General features: G+C 40.9%; 1 protein-coding gene across 1 annotated transcript in view; it reads left to right on the top strand.

Annotated features, from left to right (window-relative positions):
• Positions 1-23025, top strand: part of LOC125889970 (ras GTPase-activating protein 1-like) — a 30770-nt gene that overhangs the window by 5029 nt on the left and 2716 nt on the right. The window contains exons 2-19 of the mRNA XM_049578293.1: positions 13109-13261; positions 15405-15540; positions 16502-16572; positions 17306-17423; positions 17708-17739; positions 18430-18482; positions 18669-18819; positions 18931-19009; positions 19440-19563; positions 19674-19830; positions 20004-20091; positions 20337-20417; positions 21162-21319; positions 21473-21549; positions 21678-21850; positions 21957-22116; positions 22281-22423; positions 22817-22932. Coding sequence (XP_049434250.1) covers positions 13109-13261; positions 15405-15540; positions 16502-16572; positions 17306-17423; positions 17708-17739; positions 18430-18482; positions 18669-18819; positions 18931-19009; positions 19440-19563; positions 19674-19830; positions 20004-20091; positions 20337-20417; positions 21162-21319; positions 21473-21549; positions 21678-21850; positions 21957-22116; positions 22281-22423; positions 22817-22932 — 2070 coding nt within the window. The remainder of the gene's footprint in view (positions 1-13108; positions 13262-15404; positions 15541-16501; positions 16573-17305; positions 17424-17707; positions 17740-18429; positions 18483-18668; positions 18820-18930; positions 19010-19439; positions 19564-19673; positions 19831-20003; positions 20092-20336; positions 20418-21161; positions 21320-21472; positions 21550-21677; positions 21851-21956; positions 22117-22280; positions 22424-22816; positions 22933-23025) is intronic.

Genomic DNA, 23025 nt, shown 5'->3' with positions numbered 1-23025 from the left:
CTAAACTGCGTGCGTTCCTGCTGCCATTAGAAACCTCCGGCCCAGTGCATGAGCTTAAACAAACAGCACGTTGGGAAATGAGTCGTTGATTTTGAGTTTCCACGAAGATTAGCAAGGATTTCAGATCACAAAGGGTTTCCCCGAGGAGGTGGTGGTAGGAGGAAGGAGAAAAGGGGGAAAGAAAAGTTGGATTTGAAGATCAGTGGCTGTATGAATGAGTTTAGCACTTGGCTGTGGAAACAACTCTGTAACTGCAGTGTTAATTGAGTAACCACACTACCTAATTGCCCTTTGTGAAGGGAGGCAGAGACAGTGGAATTCTGAAATGGCACAAGGATCATGTCACATAGCTTAACGAAGTTATTCCCTGATGGAGATTGTTCTCACTACCCAAAATATTACAGCACCTTTATAACAAAGCAGGGTGTTATTAATGGGATTTGATCAGTCAATTAGCATTAAGCCTGTAATATCCTGCCATACATTTTTGAAATTACTCCAAAGCTGGGAAGTTACATACGCTACTGCATCTTATAGGGAACTGTGTTTGCATCTCGTTGCACAACCACCCCCTCAGGCTTCCAACCCTGATAGAGGAGGATGCACATGCTTCGAGCTGGCTTACTAGACCCATTGATTGAAATTCCTGTCCCACTTTTATTGGTGTAAGCTCTTTGCTGTGCATTGATAAGGCAAAGCCTATGGTTTCCATGCATTTTCAATGTGTTACGCAATGTCCTGTCATGCCCTTCTAATACCCATGCTGCCCTGCCTTTTCTCTCCTACATCCTGTTTTCAATACTTCTGAGCCATTCATTGTGGCCTTAACAGGATCCTCAGAAGCATTTCAGTTGTGTTTGACAACACCCAGGATTTTTTGATTTGAATGACTTTTCACATTAAGGTGTGCAGAATAATTTGGGTACTTTGCATAGAAAATGTTACAGTGCCAGGTTAATCCCAAGCACAACAGGACAAGCACTACAGGTGTGACTTCATACACAACAAGTATTACAAAGGTGTATATTTTAACAGCTGTCATTGCATTGTTACTTGCACAAAAGAGCAGCCACATAACTGAAAGCTAGTGTTGCATGTTTGCATTTTATTGAGATGCACTTTGTGTGTTGTGGATGTTTGTATAAATGATGGCTTAAGTTTTGCAGGAAGAGAATGTTCTTCACAGGACGCCCCCGTCTGTAGAAATCAAAAGCACAGGAGGAATACTGTATGGCTAGATGACAGGGAAGCCTATCACTGATGTAATGATGTTATTTCAGGGAGGCTGATTCACAGTAGGAAAGCCGAGATGTCGGCTTTGGTCCCTGTGTTTCTGGCTGGGCATTAAAACGATGATAGTTTGTTAGCATTCAGCCTGAGGAAGGCTGAAGATGCATGGATGGGCCTTTACCATCTCTCCATCTGTACATTTTACGTCTACCACTTTGTGCTGTCATTCTCCTGCCCTGACTGAGGTAACAAGCTGTGGCAGTCCATTGGGTGCAAAGCAAAGGGAAACCAGTTCACAGCTGCTGTCAGGCCTTCACAGCTCTCCACCTTTTTTTCTTTCCATTGTGGAAACTTGGGTGCACAAATATGAGTAAATGGTTAAGGGAATTTACATAATAGTTGTTTGGCTGGTTAGTTAGTGCACGAATCCATATTGTGTTTACATTAAAAGCTCTTGCGTTTGTTCATTTACTGAAAGCATGCTCGGTCCAGAGTTAAAACCATTCTTAAATTTTGAGTGTGTGCGATGGTCACGTCACTGTGTGCTTAATCTTTAAGCATGGTTGAAGCCATGTGTATATGAACTACCCTTGCAGACCAGTGAAGGTCACAAGGTTGTGTGATTTGTTTCCAGTGATGCGCATCTGTGTTTCTGAGCATTCATGGGCAGCACAGAAATGTGTATTCATACAGTTGGATGCCACTCCCTACCCTTGCTGTCCCGCTGCTTCAAAAACCAATAGGCAGCATGCTCATGATGCGTGGCTTTATGAGAGAGAAAGGGGGAGGGTAAGAGAAAGTCAGAGCAGGATGAAGTGGGAGCAAAGACGACAGGACTAGTTTGCTTCAGTTTCTGGAAGATCAACTTCTTCAGGATGGCCTCTAAAGGATAACAGACCCCGTCATGGTCCTGCAGTTTTCCTCAAATTAGTTAGCAAAACTAAATGCATGGGGTGTCAGTGTGCAACTCTGTGTTCTCCTGTTCATCTTGCTTCCATGGATGTTGCCCATTGACACTAGTGACGGAAGATGACTGTATCAGGGTGGCTGCAGGGTCACATCATCATGCCTTGTGCGGATTTAGAGCTACCTTTGCTCTGCTTTCCATGTCGGAGCTCACAGTTTTTGCCTGGCCAGCAGCAGTATAAGTGGACTCGGTGCACTTTGTGAGACCACTGGACGCAGGAGGGAGATGCAGCAGAGGGCGAACTCGGCGTAAGTGGGGCATCAAATCATCCCGCAACTCTAACCTAGCCTCCCCAAAAGTGTGCTGGTAGAAACAGCTGACAACTCCTGCTGATCAACAGTTTTTTAATTTTAGGATTTCAGTTTCATTGCAGTTGGTTAAAATATTGTTCGTTAAAAAGGAAAATTAGTCAGTTTATTCATTTAATATTATATAGAGGACTTTCATCTGTATGAGAACTCTTTCAACCAACTGTGATCATTTCACTTTTCAGTGATAATACCATAAGAAATCGTAAATATTTTTGCTTGGAAAAGTCTTCACTAGATAGCCAAACACTTCTGTTATGATGGTATATAATGCAACAGTTTTGTCTAATTAGATAATTCACAACCTGACACATGGAAGTAAGAAAATGTCATATTACATATGTAACTAACATGATAATATGTCAGGCAAAGACAACCAAATGGAATATATTGGCTCTATTTAAAAATGTAAGTGTGGTGTTTACTGGGCATTAAACTTGTGGGTAGATAACATGTTGTATTCAGTACCTCCTATAGAAAGCCGGTAGCTCCGCTGAGGTGCATTGCTAATGTACAGTAATGCAATGTTTCATTCATTTTGAGACTGATGAGGGTTGACAGTACGTCTTCGGAGATGTTTGAGTACAGCTGCATCCATCAAGACAGAAGACGATGAAGAGGAGAGACATGAGCTGGAGCAAAAGAGCTCACAAAAGAGCATAATGAGAGACAGACAGACTGACAGAGACGAGTTCCAACTCACTCAGGTCACAGCAATCTGTATCTGTCCTGTTAGTCTTATTGCCCCTGGAGACTTGGCTCCAGTAAACAGGAAAAAAATAGTTTGTCAGATTTTTCTAGCATGTGGTAACAATTAGGCTGTGCATAAAGTGGATAGACACAAATAGTAGAATCTTCGCTTACCTGAAATCAACATTTATAACATAATTTTGATATCAACAGTATAAAAAAAAGATAATAAATGACTGCTTCAATAATCCATCAGCCAAGGCTTATTAAATGGTTTAGCTCTATCCATCATATTCTAGGTTTCATTACTTTTTAACAGTAGTCATGCTTGAATGATCCTGGTCAGCAGAGTATGCGGTGTCCTCATTTTGAGCACAAATATTTACTAAGACTTGGTGTCCTTTTCAAACCATGTCGTTGCTTTTACGTTTGTACTATTTTTAGCAATAATTCCACCTTTGCATGACGACACACTACGCCCCAGATAATTTGAATTATCTTTTTGTACTCAGATCAGTCTACTGATGTTCTTGTCAGTCATTATTTCACCCATCATTGTGTAATTTCCTCCTATGCTGCGTATACAACATGCCTATGCAGTCAATGCTGTCTTTTAAGTGCTGTCTCTAATCATGAGTTGAGTGCACATTAATGACCCAGGCGATTCAAGCAGCGTATTCTATTTAGCCTCGAGTTTATCTGTACTGCTACATTTATATCGCTGTGTAAAAATGTCCGCATGCAACAGCTGTTACCTATTTAATCGAAATATTAATTACATAGCGGCATGATATGCACTCATAATTTCTTTTCTACAGTTACAGTGCAAGTTAGGCTAGTTGAGTTTCATTTGATTTCTCAAGTAAAACAATCTCATTAAAGAATTGTGAATTCATTTGTGGAAATAGTGCTTCTCTCTTTCTCAGGGAAAGTCTTATCATATCTATTCTGCAGAATCTTTACCCTGGCCATCTTTTGTGCAGTTTCTCTCAGACAATTGTACATTGATTCTGTATCTGAAAGATTTCTTATTCCAGTTGTAAGAACAAAACTGCACTGTTCACTGCGTGGGCTTTCTGTGGCTTCATGGTACCACAGGTTGTCCTTTCCGAATCAAAAGCTATAAACTACAAGAAACCACACAGAGGGTTTATGCGGCTCAACATCACAGGCATCATCTACAAACAGTATGTCACTCTTGTCTTGTCAGAGCTCTTGTGATGCAACGTTTTTAAGGCATTCAGCCTTAAAAATATAGCCAGAAGGATTGTATACACAATAAATCATGCTGCCATGCTTGCTGGAGCCTAAGCCCTGTGTTTTGGCATCTTGCCCAAGCTCACAAGGCTTGGGCATGTTCAATTTCAGCAACACACAGTAATATTGTTCTTGACGGCATGACACAATTAGTCGGACTATGCATATAACTTAACCTAGTAACTCGCATGCTCACAGGAACAGCTGGAAGGATTGCCTCCGGTGCTTGTCATATAATAAAGTGACTAATTGGGCGTCATGTGTAAATGTGAAGTTCAGGATGTGGATATTGGAGTGGTGAGGGATGACATTGTAGGTCTTCCCCTGCTCACTCACCTCAGCAGTTTGAAACATATTTTGGCGTGGTGTCATTAACTTGGTTAATATAGAAAGTGCATTATGCATTTGCCATGCATGTGATTTGCCACAATAGCATACATTAATGTCCATGCACGCTTAATATCTATCAACTTATATCAGTTGACTGTGGGGGAAAATATGCAGAGAGATGAATGCCTTATCTTGAGCGGAATGTCAGTGTAGGAGAGAATCAGGACAGTGACGCTGCTTGCAGTTCATGTACTGACATGACAGGGCATTCCTCAAGTAGATAGTAGCACTGTATCCTATTACCGCTGTCATGGCTTATGCTCATGGCCTGTTTATCATAACACCCTTCCTGCCTAGTTTTCGCACACATATCCCATGTCATCAAGGACACAGTTATATAAGAATTTAATGTAGCTAATACATAAAGCTACAGGAAACTTGATCTAAATTGCTTTTTCCAAATTCATAGATAGGTGTGATGTACAGTGCAAAGCTAAAAATCTCACAGACCTGAAAATACTTCTACTACTACTTCATTCTGAGTCTCTTCTGAATGTGCAGACACCAGACTACTAGGTGTGCGAGTTAGACGTACGGTAAATTAAATCGAGCAGGCTGTGTAAGTAATGCAGATGACCTCAAGGCACTGTACAGCAACAAATCCACATGGCTGACGTTGCTATGTAAACACACAACATACAGCAGTGAAGTAAAAGAGGAATACTACAGCTGTAAAATGTATGTTATGGTGCAATGAACAGCAGCCCAAAAAACAAAAATACAGAAAAGCAGCCTGGCCCAGCATGTAAACATATGAAGAGTTTGTGTGTGGCGAATACTGATAATCAATAACCCACTGGATTAAAGTACACCTTAGAAACAAGACTGGCTTGTGCAGTTTGTGCACCTGCTTGCTTCGGCAATCTAGTAAACGGCCCTAACAAGGTCTGTCTTTCACTCTGTTTATTTGCGACATAAAGTAGGAGTGGGATTCAGTAATTAAGCGATGCCAACAAGCTGTTTATTGTTGCATGCCTGCCGAAAGCCAGAGCTCTATAACAGTAAAATATGGTAGGTTACAAACAAATATATTGCCTCCACCGTGTAACATTTAATTTGAAAACAAACCCCCCAACACTGAAGCCCCCTTGCATCCTTCAGTAAAACAAAGCACTGTTCTGTATTGAGTTTTGGCTTAAATGTATGATGCAAACAGTTCTCCTTTTTCATTCACACTTGGAATAAGTTGCTTGGAATTTCTGTAGTGGAGAAAAAAGCAATCTAAATGGAGAGTCTTCTGGCGTAAGAGTCCTTGTGTTGTTCAACAGTGTACAGAGGTCAGCAAGTCCCCATTCTACCAACTGTACCTACATGCCTAGTTAATTAATGACCTCTCAGTCATTTATCAGAGGCAACATTCAAGGAAGAGCAGTACTCCACATTTGAAAATGTCAGGTTTGTGTTCAAACATAGCATTTAGAGATTAGCAAGTTAAACTAAACAAACAGCAGGTGAGCAAAACAGGTTTGAAGCATTTCTAAGAACTGATTGTAAGGCCACCAATACCATTATTGCCTTTTTATTCTCAAATGGACTTCTTTCTAACTGCTGCATCAATAGGTGGTTTAATAATGGGGTAGTAATCAGGTCTACGAAAGGGCTTCCTGTTTGAAACCTTTTACACAGTCAGCCTGTTTGTGATGAAGCATGACATTAAAGGTGTCTCATTTACATGATCACATTTTCTGATCCAAGGCCCAATATATCATTTTTGCTACCACCACGTTTGACCCTAGATTGATTGGTTCTTGTTTAAATCAAGAACTTACTTCTTGGTTGACAAAAATAATCTTGTTTTGGTGACCTATGAGTTTAGGCCTACTAGGTAACTTGAGACTGGTTATCAGTGGTCTGTTTGGTTTAGTAGAATAATGCCAGTAGTGAATTTTGATTAGTTAACTGTTTTACTAATCTTTGAGATTACCATTTAGACATTTGCGTTGGTGGATGAGAAGACGAATAAGCTTTCAGAGTCAGCAACCAAAAATGGAAATGCACAAGTACTAAAGAGTGACAGGGTTGTTGCAGAAACAATGGTCTAATATATTTCACACCTCTGCCGTCTAATCTGTTGGGTTCCGTTCAGTCTTGCACTTTAAACCTTCCTGTACTAAAGTTAACACACAGATGTTTCACTTGGTGTGACTTGGTTAGACAGTGTTTGTTGGATAGGTCTTCTTGTTTTATTGTGAACAAAATATGTTATTATTTTATTATTTTTTCCTGCAATTTTAAACAGCCCAAAATAGGCTAGCTGATGCAGTTCTTGGATGTGTGTCCCACAGCCAAACCCACAGCAGCAGGCTGTCTGGCAGCACGATGCACAGCCTCAGGGAGTTTATCAGTAAGAATCAACATTTTGTTGCCTCTATAAAAGTGCATGACTATAGCCAAAGAAGTTTCAAGTATATTATAATAAAAACTGTACACTGAGGCACAGTTTTAGTGGTGTTTGGCTAGGACCCACTATTGTTGATGGTTTCATTGGGTTGTCTATTGCAGACAAGCAAACCTGGATGAAGGGTACTACTTCAAAATTTGAGTCAAGATTCAATATGTCATCAAACATTACAGCCATAACAACATGTGAAGTATAACTATTGTGTGATACCAAAGGCCCACTGAGACACAAAACATATGTAATCAAAACACATGGAATTTGAAGTTTGAACATTTTCTTGTGTGACTGTATATAAACCGCAGTGTTTCCTTACATGTGTTGGTATTAGTGTGTACTGTTGTTTGTTCATGGTTGTTGAAGCTTTGAAGGTTTGTTTGCTCTGTTAGTTTGATGTGTGCTGTCACAGGCCCCCTGAGTTCACTGTGATTGCACTACAGTGATACCCGCGCACTATTTTGGTTCATGCACGTGCAGCAGCGCAAAGTGCTAATGGGGCTTGGTGAAGGGGAATACAGATTGGAGGGTGTGATGATTAAAAAATACATTCTCAGTCGGTCACATCACTGGTCTCATCTCTCTGAAACAGCTGTGCCAATCACAGTGCTGCATGACAACAACAGGTCAACAACTGGAGAATCGGCCTCTCCAAGAAAAATTGCAGTTTGTATGATTGCGTCAGTCAAACACGATTTCAGTTATGAGTCTACTACATTTCGCATTGCACATTGTTACATCATATCTAAAAATACGACACAGTAGCATTTGTCTCTCAAAGCATTTCAAGATAAAGATTTCATAAAGAAGTTTGAAAGGAGGCTGTGACGCACAGGGTTCAGTCAGAGGCTGCAGATTTAACAACATATATGTCCTGCCTTCAAATGCTGTATAGATTTAAAGGGATACTTTGCCAATTTTACACCAGTTTTGTATCATACAAATTTGCTTAGTAGGTGTAAATGAACTTTGGTAAAGTTCCCTCCTCTTACCAGCACACAGATCTCACTGCTCATCTCTCAGCTCTAAAACTAAGCCGAGTATTTGTATCTTTCTACTGCACAGACAGCCCAGTTTTATGAAAAGACCACCTTTCCAGCAGCTGGTTGTTGTGACATGACAAAAATAGTTCCCTGTGTGTAAAGGTGTCTATGGAAAGCTGCTTAAAGGGCCAGTGTGTAATATTTGGCATGGTTTATTGTCAATCTGAATCTGAATCTGAATATTCTACCCATTAATATGTTTATACAAGTGTATAATCGCTATAAAATAAAATTTGTTTGGTTTTCGTAGCCTTATGATTATGCTTTTATACATATATATATATATATATATATATATATATATATATATATATACACAGTACAGTCCAAAAGTTTGGACACATCTTCTCATTCAATGCGTTTTCTTTATTTTCATGACTATTTACATTGTAGATTCTCACTGAAGGCTCTGATTACTGCTTTGCACACTCTTGGCATTCTCTCCATGAGCTTCAAGAGGTAGTCACCTGAAATGGTTTCCACTTCACAGGTGTGCCTTATCAGGGTTAATTAGTGGAATTTCTTGCTTTATCAATGGGGTTGGGACCATCAGTTGTGTTGTGCAGAAGTCAGGTTAATACACAGCCAACAGCCCTGTTGGACAACTGTTAAAATTCATATTATGGCAAGAACCAATCAGCTAACTAAAGAAAAACGAGTGGCCATCATTACTTTAAGAAATGAAGGTCAGTCAGTCTGGAAAATTGCAAAAACTTTAAATGTGTCCCCAAGTGGAGTCGCAAAAACCATCAAGCGCTACAACGAAACTGGCACACATGAGGACCGACCCAGGAAAGGAAGACCAAGAGTCACCTCTGCTTCTGAGGATAAGTTCATCCGAGTCACCAGCCTCAGAAATCGCAAGTTAACAGCAGCTCAGATCAGAGACCAGATGAATGCCACACAGAGTTCTAGCAGCAGACCCATCTCTAGAACAACTGTTAAGAGGAGACTGCGCGAATCAGGCCTTCATGGTCAAATAGCTGCTAGGAAACCACTGCTAAGGAGAGGCAACAAGCCGGAAAAATTTTTTGGCCAAGAAACACAAGGAATGGACATTAGACCAGTGGAAATCTGTGCTTTGGTCTGATGAGTCCAAATTTGAGATCTTTGGTTCCAACCGCCGTGTCTTTGTGAGACGCAGAAAAGGTGAACGGATGGATTCCACATGCCTGGTTCCCACTGTGAAGCACGGAGGAGGAGGTGTGATGGTGTGGGGGTGTTTTGCTGGTGACACTGTTGGGGATTTATTCAAAATTGAAGGCACACTGAACCAGCATGGCTACCACAGCATCCTGCAGCGACATGCCATCCCATCCGGTTTGCGTTTAGTTGGACGATCATTTATTTTTCAACAGGACAATGACCCCAAACACACCTCCAGGCTGTGTAAGGGCTATTTGACCAAGAAGGAGAGTGATGGAGTGCTGCGGCAGATGATTTGGCCTCCACAGTCACCGGACCTGAACCCAATCGAGATGGTTTGGGGTGAGCTGGACCGCAGAGTGAAGGCAAAGGGGCCAACAAGTGCTAAACACCTCTGGGAACTCCTTCAAGACTGTTGGAAAACCATTTCAGGTGACTACCTCTTGAAGCTCATGGAGAGAATGCCAAGAGTGTGCAAAGCAGTAATCAGAGCAAAGGGTGGCTATTTTGAAGAAACTAGAATATAAAACATGTTTTCAGTTATTTCACCTTTTTTTGTTAAGTACATAACTCCACATGTGTTCATTCATAGTTTTGATGCCTTCAGTGAGAATCTACAATGTAAATAGTCATGAAAATAAAGAAAACGCATTGAATGAGAAGGTGTGTCCAAACTTTTGGCCTGTACCGTATATATATATATATATAGCAAGGGCCTTGCTTTAGAGAGGTCGCCATCTTGTGATCTTGCATTCTGTGCATTCATCCTCTCTTCTCGCCCGCTCAGCATCAAACACATGGAGTTCCTCATCTTTATGCTCCGGCTCAAACAGGTATGGCTCTGGGTCTGTGTCCGCTACAAGAAACTCTTCAAAATCGCGTTCAAAATCGTCCATTGCAGCTACTATAGTCCGGAGATATCGCTAAGCTAAATAAACAGCTGAGCTCTGTTTACAGGCTACGCTGTCAGTCAGTGTGCGGGCTGGAGATTGGCGGAGCAGAGAGGGGAGGGGGGTCCCCACTCAGTATGGTAAACGGAATATGTGTGTAAAGTTATGAAGTGTGTCTGTTACGCTAGAAGAGTCAGGGTTTGGGACGGAGTCTTTTACCCCCTGGAGTGTTACCGGAGTTTCTGGAGTGCTCAAATAAACTGGCCTTTTTCCCGAACGCTCCTCTGGTCTCCTGCTCGTAAGGGATTCATTACAATATCGTAACGTGGCTTAGATTTCTAAATAAACATTCACCTCATCTCTAGATAGACCTACTCCTGAAAAACTCGTGCGCAAGGCTTTTTGTCCCTACGAGGCCACGGTCATTTACCCGACGGGAGGAGAGAGCGAGTGAGCCCTGCAATCTAGAATTTGACCACTGATGTCACTGTTTTCAACCCATTTTACACACTGGCCCTTTAAATTGATGTCTGGCATAGCTTTAGTAGTTGTTTTCATGAGGTATTTTTTCTTTTGGATATTTACTGGTGATCTAAGGACTTGGGTGTGCCTGTCAAATATACCACACACTCCTCTAAAAATGTCTCGAATTGGTGCTAGTAAATCAGAAGTCGGTTTTGGAGTTGGTAAACAGAGCAGACAGAAAACCAGGGTAGGAAGGAGCGGCCCTTGTTAGAAACCAACATCTCCCTGTCCATCATCATCCATGTACTCTTGTGCCTTGCTCGTCTCCCAGTTGCAGGCCTGACACTGGCTGCTCCCGCTGTTTGGTTGTTTAGAATGGCTTGAAGCAATGGAAACAGTAACTGGCCCTCACATTGTTTGTCATGTTGTGTTGTGGCTGGTTTTGACCGTAGGATGTTTTTGTAGATGTTGTGGTTTGGACAGTTTGGTTTTCAGACTTTAGGTCTTTCTTGGCCTGGCTCACAATTGGAGGCAGTAAGAATTTCTATCACAAATATAATTTATTTGGGTTTTAATGTCATTACATTGAGAGTGTGAAGGTACATCACGCCATGTGAGGCAGGGACATCATCTTGTGAGGTACGCACTCTGTTAACATGTGGGTGGAGGTAGTCTATTGGGGTCTGTAATCCAGCCTTGGACTGCCAAGTCATATGGATCTAAGTTATTTATCATGTCCCAATACCGTTGCTCGACCACTGTATCAGAAACAGGTAACACAGCGCGATCCTCACAAGGTGGCACCTCCATTCAAAAATATTTTACACAGGATGATGTCAGTTTCACATTCTCTATAATGGGTCATGTGTATGTGTTGGTAGGGGCATAAATTACTTAAATCATATGCCGCAATAATTGGAACCTAGCTAGTTTGACTTGGTGTGCCCATCTTTGCTCTCTGCCATTCTTCTTTCGCAGTCATCTACCTTTCTCTCTTCAGTGTTATTTCCCCCTGCTTCCCCAGCCCCTGAAGGGCTGCTTGGCCCTACTCTCCAACTGCTCTCAATCGCCCTCTTCAATTCTCTTATCACCCAAATCCCCCCAAAGCCCCCTCATGGACACTTAACTCTCCCTCTTCTCTTCGGCAAGCCTTCTCCAGCTTACTCCATGATAGCAGACTTCATCATGTTTTCTTTACAAGTAGAGACCTCTACTCACCTAAACCAGATGGGAGCCCTTTGGTCTCCTGTTAAAAGAGCTACTGCGGCGCCTCATTCATCTTCTCACCGCTGGATGTTTTTCCAGTCACTGCCTTCCGCTCCAAGAGGCACCAGTGGCCTAAATTTGGAAAAGCGTGTTAATTTTTTACCCCAGCTGGCAAGGCCCAGTCAAGTTCAGCCTCACCTGCTGAAATTTTAACCAGTGTTGTTCCTAAGGCTTCTGTTTAATTCAGAAAGCAGAAAGACTTTAATGGTGCAGTGGAAACTCAAAAATAAAAGCTTTTCGATTTCCATTCGTTTAAGAATACATGACCTTCTCAGTGCAGGTTGTGCTCTCATGAAAGTAAGTGGTAAAATTCATTAGAGCTTCATTTTTAATACTGAGTTTATTTTCAGTTATTCTGTCAAGAATTTTGTGATCGATCATTTACTTGTTTACTTATTTACCTCAACAAGTTTCCAGAACAGCCCTGAAAATGAGAAGAAGTGCTGTGTTCTCAAGGTTGAAATAGAGACGTATTGAGTAGAACACATGACATCAGGTAACAGGATTCAGTGGTATGCTGTTCTGTTATGTTATGATTTGTGATTGCAGTCTTGTACACTTTTCTATTTCTGGTTATGTCCTGAAACTGGACAGTGAATAACTAAAAAAAAAAAGTGTTGTTAAAAAGATGTTTTGTAAGCGAGGCGCTGTGTCCTTACATGTTTCACTGCCCATGTGGCCTTTCAAAACAATAAATCACGTCCTTCTCTAATTGTGTTTCCCTCAAGAGGTGGTATTGCCACAGTTCTTTTATTAGTTGCAAGTGGTTTATTTTATTTTGCTAGAATTTAACAGGAAGGACACAGTGTACTAAATATTGCTAAGGCATGATGTGGGATGTTTTTTGTTGTGTTAATACTTTCGGCAGTTTTGCCCAGCACTACATAAATTCAATAAGCCAAACAGTTGAATTAATGGGGTAGTTACTGCTCGACAGAAATGTGCACTTCCCTGCTTAACGGGCTTGTAAATTTAGTAACACAGTTCCTTTCAGTTGCATCTCAGTACAGTTTGCCTTGTCACAAAAACCTCACTATTTGCTCCTTGTCTTTCTGTCTCAGGTGGTACCATGGCAAGCTAGACCGAACCATCGCTGAGGAGCGGCTGCGCCAGGCCCGGAACCCTGGCAGCTACCTCATCAGGGAGAGTGACCGCCGGCCCGGTTCCTTCGTCCTGTCTTTCCTCAGTGTGACCAACGTGGTCAACCATTTCAGGTATGACAGAGTACATGCAACAAGCAGGAATAACTTAATCTCAGTGATAGGCCCAGTTTAAATCTGCAGCAAGAGCCTACTTAAATGCCTGAGGGTGAAGAAGGTTTTGCATTGACGGATTATTTAAAATGTTTTAAGTAGCTATTTTCAGAGATGTAACCTTACCTGACCTGACTTGGCTTAGTACACAATGCTGACAAAATTTTGTCCAGTTAGCTATTTTTTTTAATCAATTACTGCTACATGGGATTTACATGAAAAGGGAGGGTGTGTCATAGTGTCATATGTGTTCACCATACCAATTATAAAAGCAGCATAGAGCTTATCTGTCTAGCATGGTAGTGCTAACGCCCTCCAACTGAAAGAGTGTGGGTGGAATAGTTAGAATAGTTTGGTCCGATATAAACTGTTGCACCTCTCCTCTCTATAGAGCCCTTTTAGTAGGTGAAATAGACCATAATATGGCATCTCACAATAAGCAGGCAGCATGCCACACTCAAGTACAAGATAAGGAAAGGGGAACTACAGAAGTTATTCATTACCTGCTAACCAAAAGGGCAGAAAGCCACAGACAGAACAACCTCAAAGATGAGCCAATACCAAAGTGAGAATGTTTAAGTTTGAAAAGTGGTTTCCGGTGGCAAGTCATGCCATTGCAGACGACTTCAGCCTATTTGTGTTGCAGTCATTCAAAGAGACAGTGCAAAGCTTGAGAACAGTATTTTTATAACGCATATCAGCTTGCACACTTTGATGTCTGCTGAAACCCATGACTCTGTGTGTGTGTGCGTGCGTGCGTGCGTGCGTGCATGTGCGCGTGTGTGTGAATTCATGACGCAGAAGACTTTTGTATGTGGGTGGACCTGAATGTGTGTGGGTGGACCTGAAGCAAAAGAATGAAGACAGCACACTCCTCTAGCAACAATACCTTTGAGTATTTAGCAACTTTACAGTCAATAAAACAAAACAGATTAGGCATTGTCATCCATCCTCCCCCTCAATGGATGTGTTATAATCAGTATGAGGGTACGTTTACTCTGCAGCTCAGACATGAATGGTGAAGATATGCTCTTTCTGATCAAGGGCAAACATCCACTACTGAACAAAACTGGAACATAAGAAGATGGGATGTAATAAAGTGAAAATATTTATAACTGAGAATGACATTTTGCATTTACAGGTAGCCCCAGGTTTCAGCCCCATCTATCAGCACATATCTGTAGGCCCTTGTGGTGATTTGGTCACTCTCTCCCACAGCGCACATTACTCAGAAATAATTAGGTTCCTCTCGTTCAAAGGTTGTTTTTTATCGATGCAGCTATAATTATTTTTTATACATTTTCATAGTATTTCTTGTTTCTACTCTGCTCCTTATGTTTGCCCTGCTTGTCCTACTTTTGTACCTTAGAAAGCAAAAGGTATGTCCTCTGAGACATCCTAGACATTTTCTCCAGAAAATGCACTTCTCTAATTAAATAACAATGACATCATCTCCTTCGCTCACATTGGTTTATTGTGGGGCCATGATGTCATTGATTCTGGAGGGAAGGAGACCTTCTGTCAGGAAATTATAAACGTTAGGTTAATTGTGTGACACTTACATTTCCAAAGGTTCATGTCCTTAGATTGTACAGCAGTAAATGAGTAATTGCTCAAGCGCGTTGCGTTTATTATAAATCCTCAGTCGGAGATCCACTCAACTGATGAGCAGAGAATTAGGATTAGTGGCTCTGCAATGAGAAATGGTTTAGAGCAGTACTTTTATCAAACGATTGTAATCAATAACTAGTGATTTTAAGTCACAAATTATAAATATCATGAACCTGATAGCTGGATTCAACAGAGCAGCCTCTCATTGTCTCACTGTCTGAAGTCCTCTTTCGATAGATATTCACTATTATCTGATGTTTAAGGATTGTGGTATAGCTGTTTAATCTGATATTTTAGTTTATATGTGCTACATATGTTTCATCTGCAGTGTAGGAGTATTGGTGGAAACAATGTTTGCAGTGTTCAGATTATTTCACAGTCAAATTTATCAAAATTAAACCTGTTCTATTTCCTTCACTGCACAAGGATTAGCCTGCATTGAAAAATACCTGTGCTTTTTTTTTTTTTAAATCGTCGTGTTTCCTCTTGGCAGGATAATCGCCATGTGTGGAGACTATTACATCGGTGGGCGGCGGTTCTCTTCTTTATCAGACCTGATCGGTTACTACAGCTATGTGTCTTGCCTGCTAAAAGGAGAGAAACTGCTATCGCCAGTGGCGCCCCCAGAGGTGAGACTGACGGTGGGAATGGTTGGGGGAAAACAGTAGATTCTAAAATACGACATTTTAACGGTCACTTCCGGCATATTTGAAATTTTAAGCATTGCCTTACAATTTCATACAATTGTAAACTCGTTTTATTTCTTGTTGTGTGACATGACATTACTTGATATTTGTATTTTTCTTCCTTGCAGTTGTTTCCCAAAATAAATATTGTGAAATACGCCTTGTCTAAATATTATGAGATGTACTCCCAGGGTTCCAGATCTGAGCTGAAATTGTGTAATATTGAATATTCACTCGCTGTTTAATTTAAAAGCTATACATAATGTAACGGGCATCTGGTTTCCTTTTTTTCTGTTGGATTGAACTATTAATATGGTTGCTTCTTTAAAAATAGTCTATTTTTTATGGCTTGATGATAACATTTGATCAAAATGGAGTTGGCTGCTCTTTGTTTGCAGCATTGGATCAGTCTGACTAAGTGAATTGGTCTTTTAAGCTGTTTTTTTTTATAAGCTGAATTCAAAACTTTAATGCAAATACTGTGACAGTCAACAATAAGGTTTGCAGAATGAAATCTAATCTCCTGTAATGTAGTCTGGTAAAAGTATTTAAACCTAATAAAATGTTTCAGGGTTGAAAGATTAGTGGAAAACCTGTACCTTTTTCAGTTAACTTGTAGTCAACCTCAATTTCTTTATTCAGCCACTTCCTCAAAGTACAAGGGAATATTCTTCATGTCTTCCCTTTCCCCTTTTTTCTTTTGCCTTCAGGCAGTATCCAGAACTGTTTAAGGCAAAGCTCAGACTAATGCTAATTACCTTTTTTAGCGGAGTGTGATATCTCCCAGAGGGAGTTGTAGTAGAATACTTGATTTTGTGGAATAATTGGGGGATTTAACATGAATGTGGCTTTGGAAGGTCAAAGCGAAGAATGAGAGTTTTATTCTTTGTGTATGTTTCCACAGCCTGTAGAAGACAGGAGGAGAGTCAGGGCCATACTTCCATACACCAAAGTGCCAGATACTGATGAGATCAGGTACGTGTCTGTGTGTTCCTGTGAAAGAGACAGTTACAGTATAACATTTACATATCGAACCAATCACTGTCTTAAAAGTATAAATATGATCCATAATATTTGAGTCATAGACGAGCACTGATTATTTCCTGGGCTCAGAAATACAGTACTTGATTATAATGCTTGCTAAGTGCTGCCTGGTTTCCCTTTTGATTTTTTTTGGCATGTCGCAGGCCTGCTCTTCCCCTCACAGCAGCCTGGAAAGCACATCATCTGACTTGTTAATGAAAAACAGTCTTGTCCTTGTCATTAAGCTGCAGTAGGCACACTTACTGATGATCCCAGCTATCCCTGATTTCCTAAATCTGATAAACATCTGTCTGAAGTCAACCTCAACCCCGAGTCTGCCAGCGAGCCACAAGCTTAAACTGAGTAGATAGACATGCAACATTTGCCTCAGATGTCATGAGTCAGAGGAGACCCCTGCTGGTAATGCCCTGGCATTACCATAGACACTAAATTAATAGAAAACAGTTTCTTAAGCTGGAAATTTTAATTTAAAGATCTGCTGATCCCAAATTTCCTTTACATCACCTAGATGACAATGCCATGACAAAGGAAAAGTGTGATAAAAAATGATGATGTCATATCATAATAACCTATGTGTAGCAGAGTTAACAGTGTGCCTCACGCATGTTTTTATATTTGAATTTTTCATACAATCTTCACAATCTTTGTATCCATTTTGACGCAGCTTCCTGAAAGGGGACATGTTTATTGTTCACAATGAACTGGATGATGGCTGGATGTGGGTGACCAATGTTCGCACAGAGGAGCAGGGCCTCATTGTGGAGGATCTGGTGGAGGAGGTGGTAAGCACAGCATAACATGTGAAGGCGTTATTTATTTATTTATTTATTTTTTTTGAAGTTGCATCCCAAAACATCAAAGACAGTTACATGGAATAAAGACAAAATTGATAGTGGCATCTTCACAGTAAACTCTGTGGAGTGTGCATCAAAACAAATCAATGTGACATGACTACTATATGTACCGAAGTTTCATTAGCATAGCACCTAGGGTATTGATGTCATGTATGAATATACAGCAGTTAGATTTGGTGTCTTGACAGATTTCTGTGTCTGATCTTTTTCAGGGGCGGGAGGAGGATCCACATGAGGGAAAAGCGTAAGTTGTGTTGCACTCAACTCACTTTTCTCAGTGTACACTATCTGATGGATTGGAAGATGTCAAAGCAGGGTGTAAAAGTTCACATGCAAACTTTTCTCATTAGTTACAGTTCTCTATGATGCAGCAACTTGTTACTCAACTTTATTTTGTGATAGTGATTGCTTCCCTTATACTTCTGGACAACATATCATTACAGGATAATATCCACCCTCTTAGTTTAGCCTTTTTGTTCTCTTCCATTTACACAACCTTGTTTGCTTTGTGCTTCAGAATAGCATGACAAGCATTGTGTACAGTATGAGTCATTACTGTCTCCTCACCTATCATGCCCTTCAGCTTTGGCAAGTCTGAAAGTGTGGCTGAATTTGTGACTACCTAGAAAAACAACACTAAGCATGCCAGATGCCCATGGGCTCCTGTTAGATGATAGATGTTCTACATTAAATTATGGTCACATCTAAGGATTTTTCTTTTTTTCTATTGCTTTTAAACAATAGATAGAACATAAAAGGGCACATATTATGTGTCTGTAGAGACTAATAATTAGTTTTGCAGACATCTGCAACGTGTGTTTAGAGATGATGCTGTTGCAGTAAGTTTTACCGAACATTTGCATTTTGTTGATTGAGCTAATTTTATTGTCTGCACCTTTTTTTTTTGGTTGCTCTTGTTCGATCTCCTGAACAGCTGGTATCACGGAAAGATCACCAAACAAGAGGCCTACAACCTACTGATGACAGGTACCATTCCTCCCTGCACGATAACGTCACAAGTGATTAATAATGTTCACCTAATGAGTGGCTTTCTGTTTGTCAGAAATAAGTTGTGAACATCAAGGTCCATTCATCAAAATATAACGCTGAGCATGCACTAAAAGCTTTCTCTGTCTCCCTCACTGATTCTCTGGCCCTCCTCTTATTTCATAGTGGGCCAGGTGTGCAGTTTTCTAGTCCGACCATCCGACAACACACCTGGGGACTACTCCCTCTTTTTTCGCACCAATGAAAACATCCAAAGGTTTAAGATCTCCCCCACCCCCAACAATCAGTACATGATGGGGGGGAGGTACTACAACAGGTATGTCTGGCAATGTATCTGCCTCTAATGGTTGTTAGAACAGAATCATATCAAGAGAAGTTGTACTTACAGTCACTGATGTGCTGTATCTTGTTCTCCTCTCACTGGCAGTGTTGATGACATCATCGATCATTACAAGAAAGAGCAGATTGTCGAGGGCTACAACCTGAAAGAGCCGGTTTCAGTACAGGTATGTACAAATATATATTAGCATTATTGAGCCTGTTTGAGGTTATATTTTTCATTTATTGGGATGAAATTTGACAATGCAAGGGCTTTGATAAGACTTAAATGCTTACACTGCACATACCCTCACTGGCATGCAAGTATCCAAGTGTTGGAAGGACAAAGATGTCAGCACATATCAGTTTGGACAAAGAGGAAAAGCTACAATAAATGCTCCCTGCCAGTGTCACTGAACTGTAAACATATATCCGAAGAAAATATATTGCATCAGACATTTTCCTGATGACACTTTGTTTTCTGCAAAATCTAGAACATCTCTGTGAAGCAACAGATACAGCACGTAGTTTAAAAAAAAAAGTACTGTAACGTAAGCTGGCCCTTTGATTTGATGGTTGTGTGGTGGCTTGATATGTTTGTTTTTTTATTGACTGTAGCACCAGGAACAAGTTCTTTCTGACACAGTGGATGGGAGAGAAATTTATAACACTATCAGACGGAAAACAAAAGACGCTTTCTACAAAAACATTGTCAAGAAAGGCTACCTCCAGTTCAACAAAGGTATATGTAACATCGGTCTTGTACAGCATCATGAACAATATTTCTCAGTCCTGTTTTGTGGTCCAGTCAGTCAGGAAAATAAACTTTTCTTTGGCTCCTCTCACCTTCAGGCAAAGGCAAAAGATGGAAGAACCTTTACTTCATCTTGGAGGGTAACGACGCCCAGCTCATCTACTTCGAGAGCGAGAAGAGAGCCACCAAACCCAAAGGGCTGATCGACCTAAGTGTGTGCTCCGTGTATGGTGTGCACGACAGTCTGTTTGGCAGGTGAGATGTCAAACTATTGTTCTTGGTCCAATTCGGTAAAGTTGGCAGGAAGTACTGTCACTCTGCTCTGAATGATCAGTTGCCAAGGCACCACATAAAAGCAATTTCTTTAAAATGATGTATCATACAGTACAAAGCAATTTAAAACCCTTTCTTCTATTTTACTTTTTCAGGCCTCACTGTTTCCAGATTGTTGTCCAGCACTTTAGTGAGGAACAGTACATATTCTACTTTGCGGGGGAAGCTCCAGAGCAGGCACAGGTAATAAGAGAGTCAGCATTGCACTTTCACTGATAACTGTCTCATCAAACAGAGCAGAAGCACACGCACATCTATTTTGTCCAGATACTGCATCCAAAAAACTATAACTGCATGCTCCATCTTGAAAATGAATCATACGCTGTGAACTGCTTCTCTTATTTAGAAAAAAAATCTGCCTCAACTAGTTCTTACAGAGGCAGAGCCCGTGACAACTGTTTTACAAATCTTCTGTTTTGTTTTTGCAGGATTGGATGAAATGTCTTCAAACTTTCTGCACTAACTTAAGGAAACCCACTCAGACGACCTCCAACAAGAGGCTTAGACAGGTACATATACCGCCAGTCAGTGTGTGTTCATGTAGACTAATTAAAGCAATAGATGATCATATCCCACAAGCTTGTAAAAACATATTTATCACTCAGGTTTTAGACCGCCAGCAATGAGTGATAGTAAAATTTGAAGGTCAGAATTAATCAGAATTAAGCATATCTGTGACAGGGTGGCTACATGATTAGAGACTTTAAACAATTTGAAAGGTCCCAATTTGAGTATCTAAGTGCGTCTATTAAAAATAAACACACAATAAAAGACGAGGTGACCTTTCCTGACTGGCTTGGAGCAAGTTCGCTGTACTGCCCTTGTAAAACAAGTCAATTTTGTCACTGCATAATTACACCATTCCAATTTTTGTTTTGAAGGCTTCTTGCCTGGTCACCCTCTGACTGTTTTATTTTACTTTTAAAGGCCATTAATAAGGTGTATTGTTAGTTCGTTTTGTTTATAGGTGGCTCTTTAAACAACTGAGTAACTATTAGCATTTCATAGGTTAAAAAAAAGTATTATTTTTTCTGTGTGATGAGACAAAGATTTTCATATTTTCATTCTAAGAATATTATTAACAGGAAAGATCAGATGCTCTCCATCTTCTGAACTGTTCTCTTCTTTAAGTATTTTTAATTTATTAAATATATTTTTGATTTAGGACCTTGTTGAAAATGCTGAGCAATGCTGTATGTATGTATGTTATGCTTATGTATGTTTTGTGTGATGAATCCTTTTCTTTCTCTCAGGTGAGCAGCCTGGTGCTGTATGTGGAGGAGGCCCACAAGCTGCCAGTGAAGTATTTCACCAACCCCTACTGTAACATCTACCTGAACAGCGTCCAGGTGGCGAAGACGCACCCTAGGGAGGGGCAGAACCCTGTGTTTACTGAGGAGTTCATCTTTGAGTGAGTCTATCCTCCCTGGGATTCTTCCATTGCTCTTTCTCTCTCTACATTTTGCTCTCCTCACATATAAAGCAGCCCTTCTTGCTTAGAATCAAAACCATTTTCTTTACTTGTTTACATAATTATTGAATTGTATTATCTGTTTTGTTTCAGTGACTTGTCGAGTGAAATCAACAGATTCGAAATCAGCCTAAGCAACAAAACAAAAAAGAGCAAAGAAAGTGACATCTGTAAGTCCATCTGGAAATTTGACACATGTAACCTCTTTGAGCCTCTGCATTCATCTCATCTCTTTTCGTTTCATTTCACAACTGACACCTCTCCCACCCTGTCACGCCTCAATCTCTCTGCCCCTCAGTGTTCATGCGTTGCCAGCTGAACCGTCTGCAGAAGGGCCAGATGATTGATGAGTGGTTCCCTCTCAGCTCCCACGTGCCTCTGAAGGGCATTGAGCCGGGCTCTTTACGCGTACGTGCCCGCTACTCCATGGAGAAGATCATGCCCGAAGAGGAGTACAGCGAGTTCAAAGAGGTCTGATCCGCTTAAAAGTGGTTTTGATTGCAGCTTCCATTAACCGTCTGCCTCTCTGTTATTCACTAAAAATTACAATGATATTGTCGTCGTGTGTCCCCTGCAGATGATCTTGCAGAAAGAGTTCCATGTCATATACGCTCTGGCCCATGTGTGTGGCCAGGACCGCACCTTATTGGCAAGCCTGCTTCTGCGGATCTTCAGACACGAGAGAGCTGAAGCCCCTCTACTCAGGACACTCAATGACAGAGAAATTAACATGGAGGGTAAGAAAGCAAGCAATAATAACAGCATTGATAAATTAACGGATCTGCGAACCCACAGTATATTAACAACACCTAAGCCTGCAATGTTTTACAGGGTTCAGCTTTATTGTTTTGGTTTGTTTGAATCACCTGCATAACCGTCCCTGCCTGTGCACTCCCACCAGATGAAGCCACAACATTATTCAGAGCGACCACACTGGCCAGCACACTGATGGAGCAGTACATGAAGGCCACAGCCACACCGTTTGTCCACCACGCTCTCAAAGACACCATCCTCAAGATCATGGAGAGCAAACAGTCCTGTGAGGTAAAGACCTACAAAGGGTTTATTTTTGCTCTCTTACACAGCGATACAAGCCTCTAAGCTATTTCCCCTGCTCTTATCTGCGTTACAAGATTACGTACATGGCATTTATATCATATTAGCGCAGAAGCTCTGCAAGCCTGCCACGTAGATGAGAAGAAAAACGGACGAAACAGTGACACAGCCTCAACAAAGCTGAAGTCTGGAGGCTGCTGTGTGAGATGTAGTTACAGTAAATATTTCAAAACACTTTGGAGTTCACACACCCATTAGAATGAATGTCTAGTCAGTGCATAAGCTGTTGTGTTTTTCTCAGCCGCTTTTGTGTTAAAAACAAGAAATATCACAAATGCACTAAACAGTGCCTGATCCTGATTTTTATTAATTTGTCTGAAGCTGAACCCTTCTAAACTGGAAAAGAACGAGGATGTGAACCTGAACCTGGCTCATCTCCTCAACATCCTGTCTGAGCTGGTGGAGAAGATATTCATGGCTGCTGAGATCCTACCACCGTAAGAGCAAACACACATTTACTCCTGCACAGTGATGTCCTGTTTTGTGGGTGAACAAACACAAAGCCAAAGGGCTAATAAACCCAAATTAAT

The sequence above is a fragment of the Epinephelus fuscoguttatus genome, linkage group LG6, assembly GCF_011397635.1.
Source record: "Epinephelus fuscoguttatus linkage group LG6, E.fuscoguttatus.final_Chr_v1".
Lineage (NCBI taxonomy): Eukaryota > Metazoa > Chordata > Actinopteri > Perciformes > Serranidae > Epinephelus > Epinephelus fuscoguttatus.
This window is presented reverse-complemented; position numbering and strand designations above follow the sequence as displayed.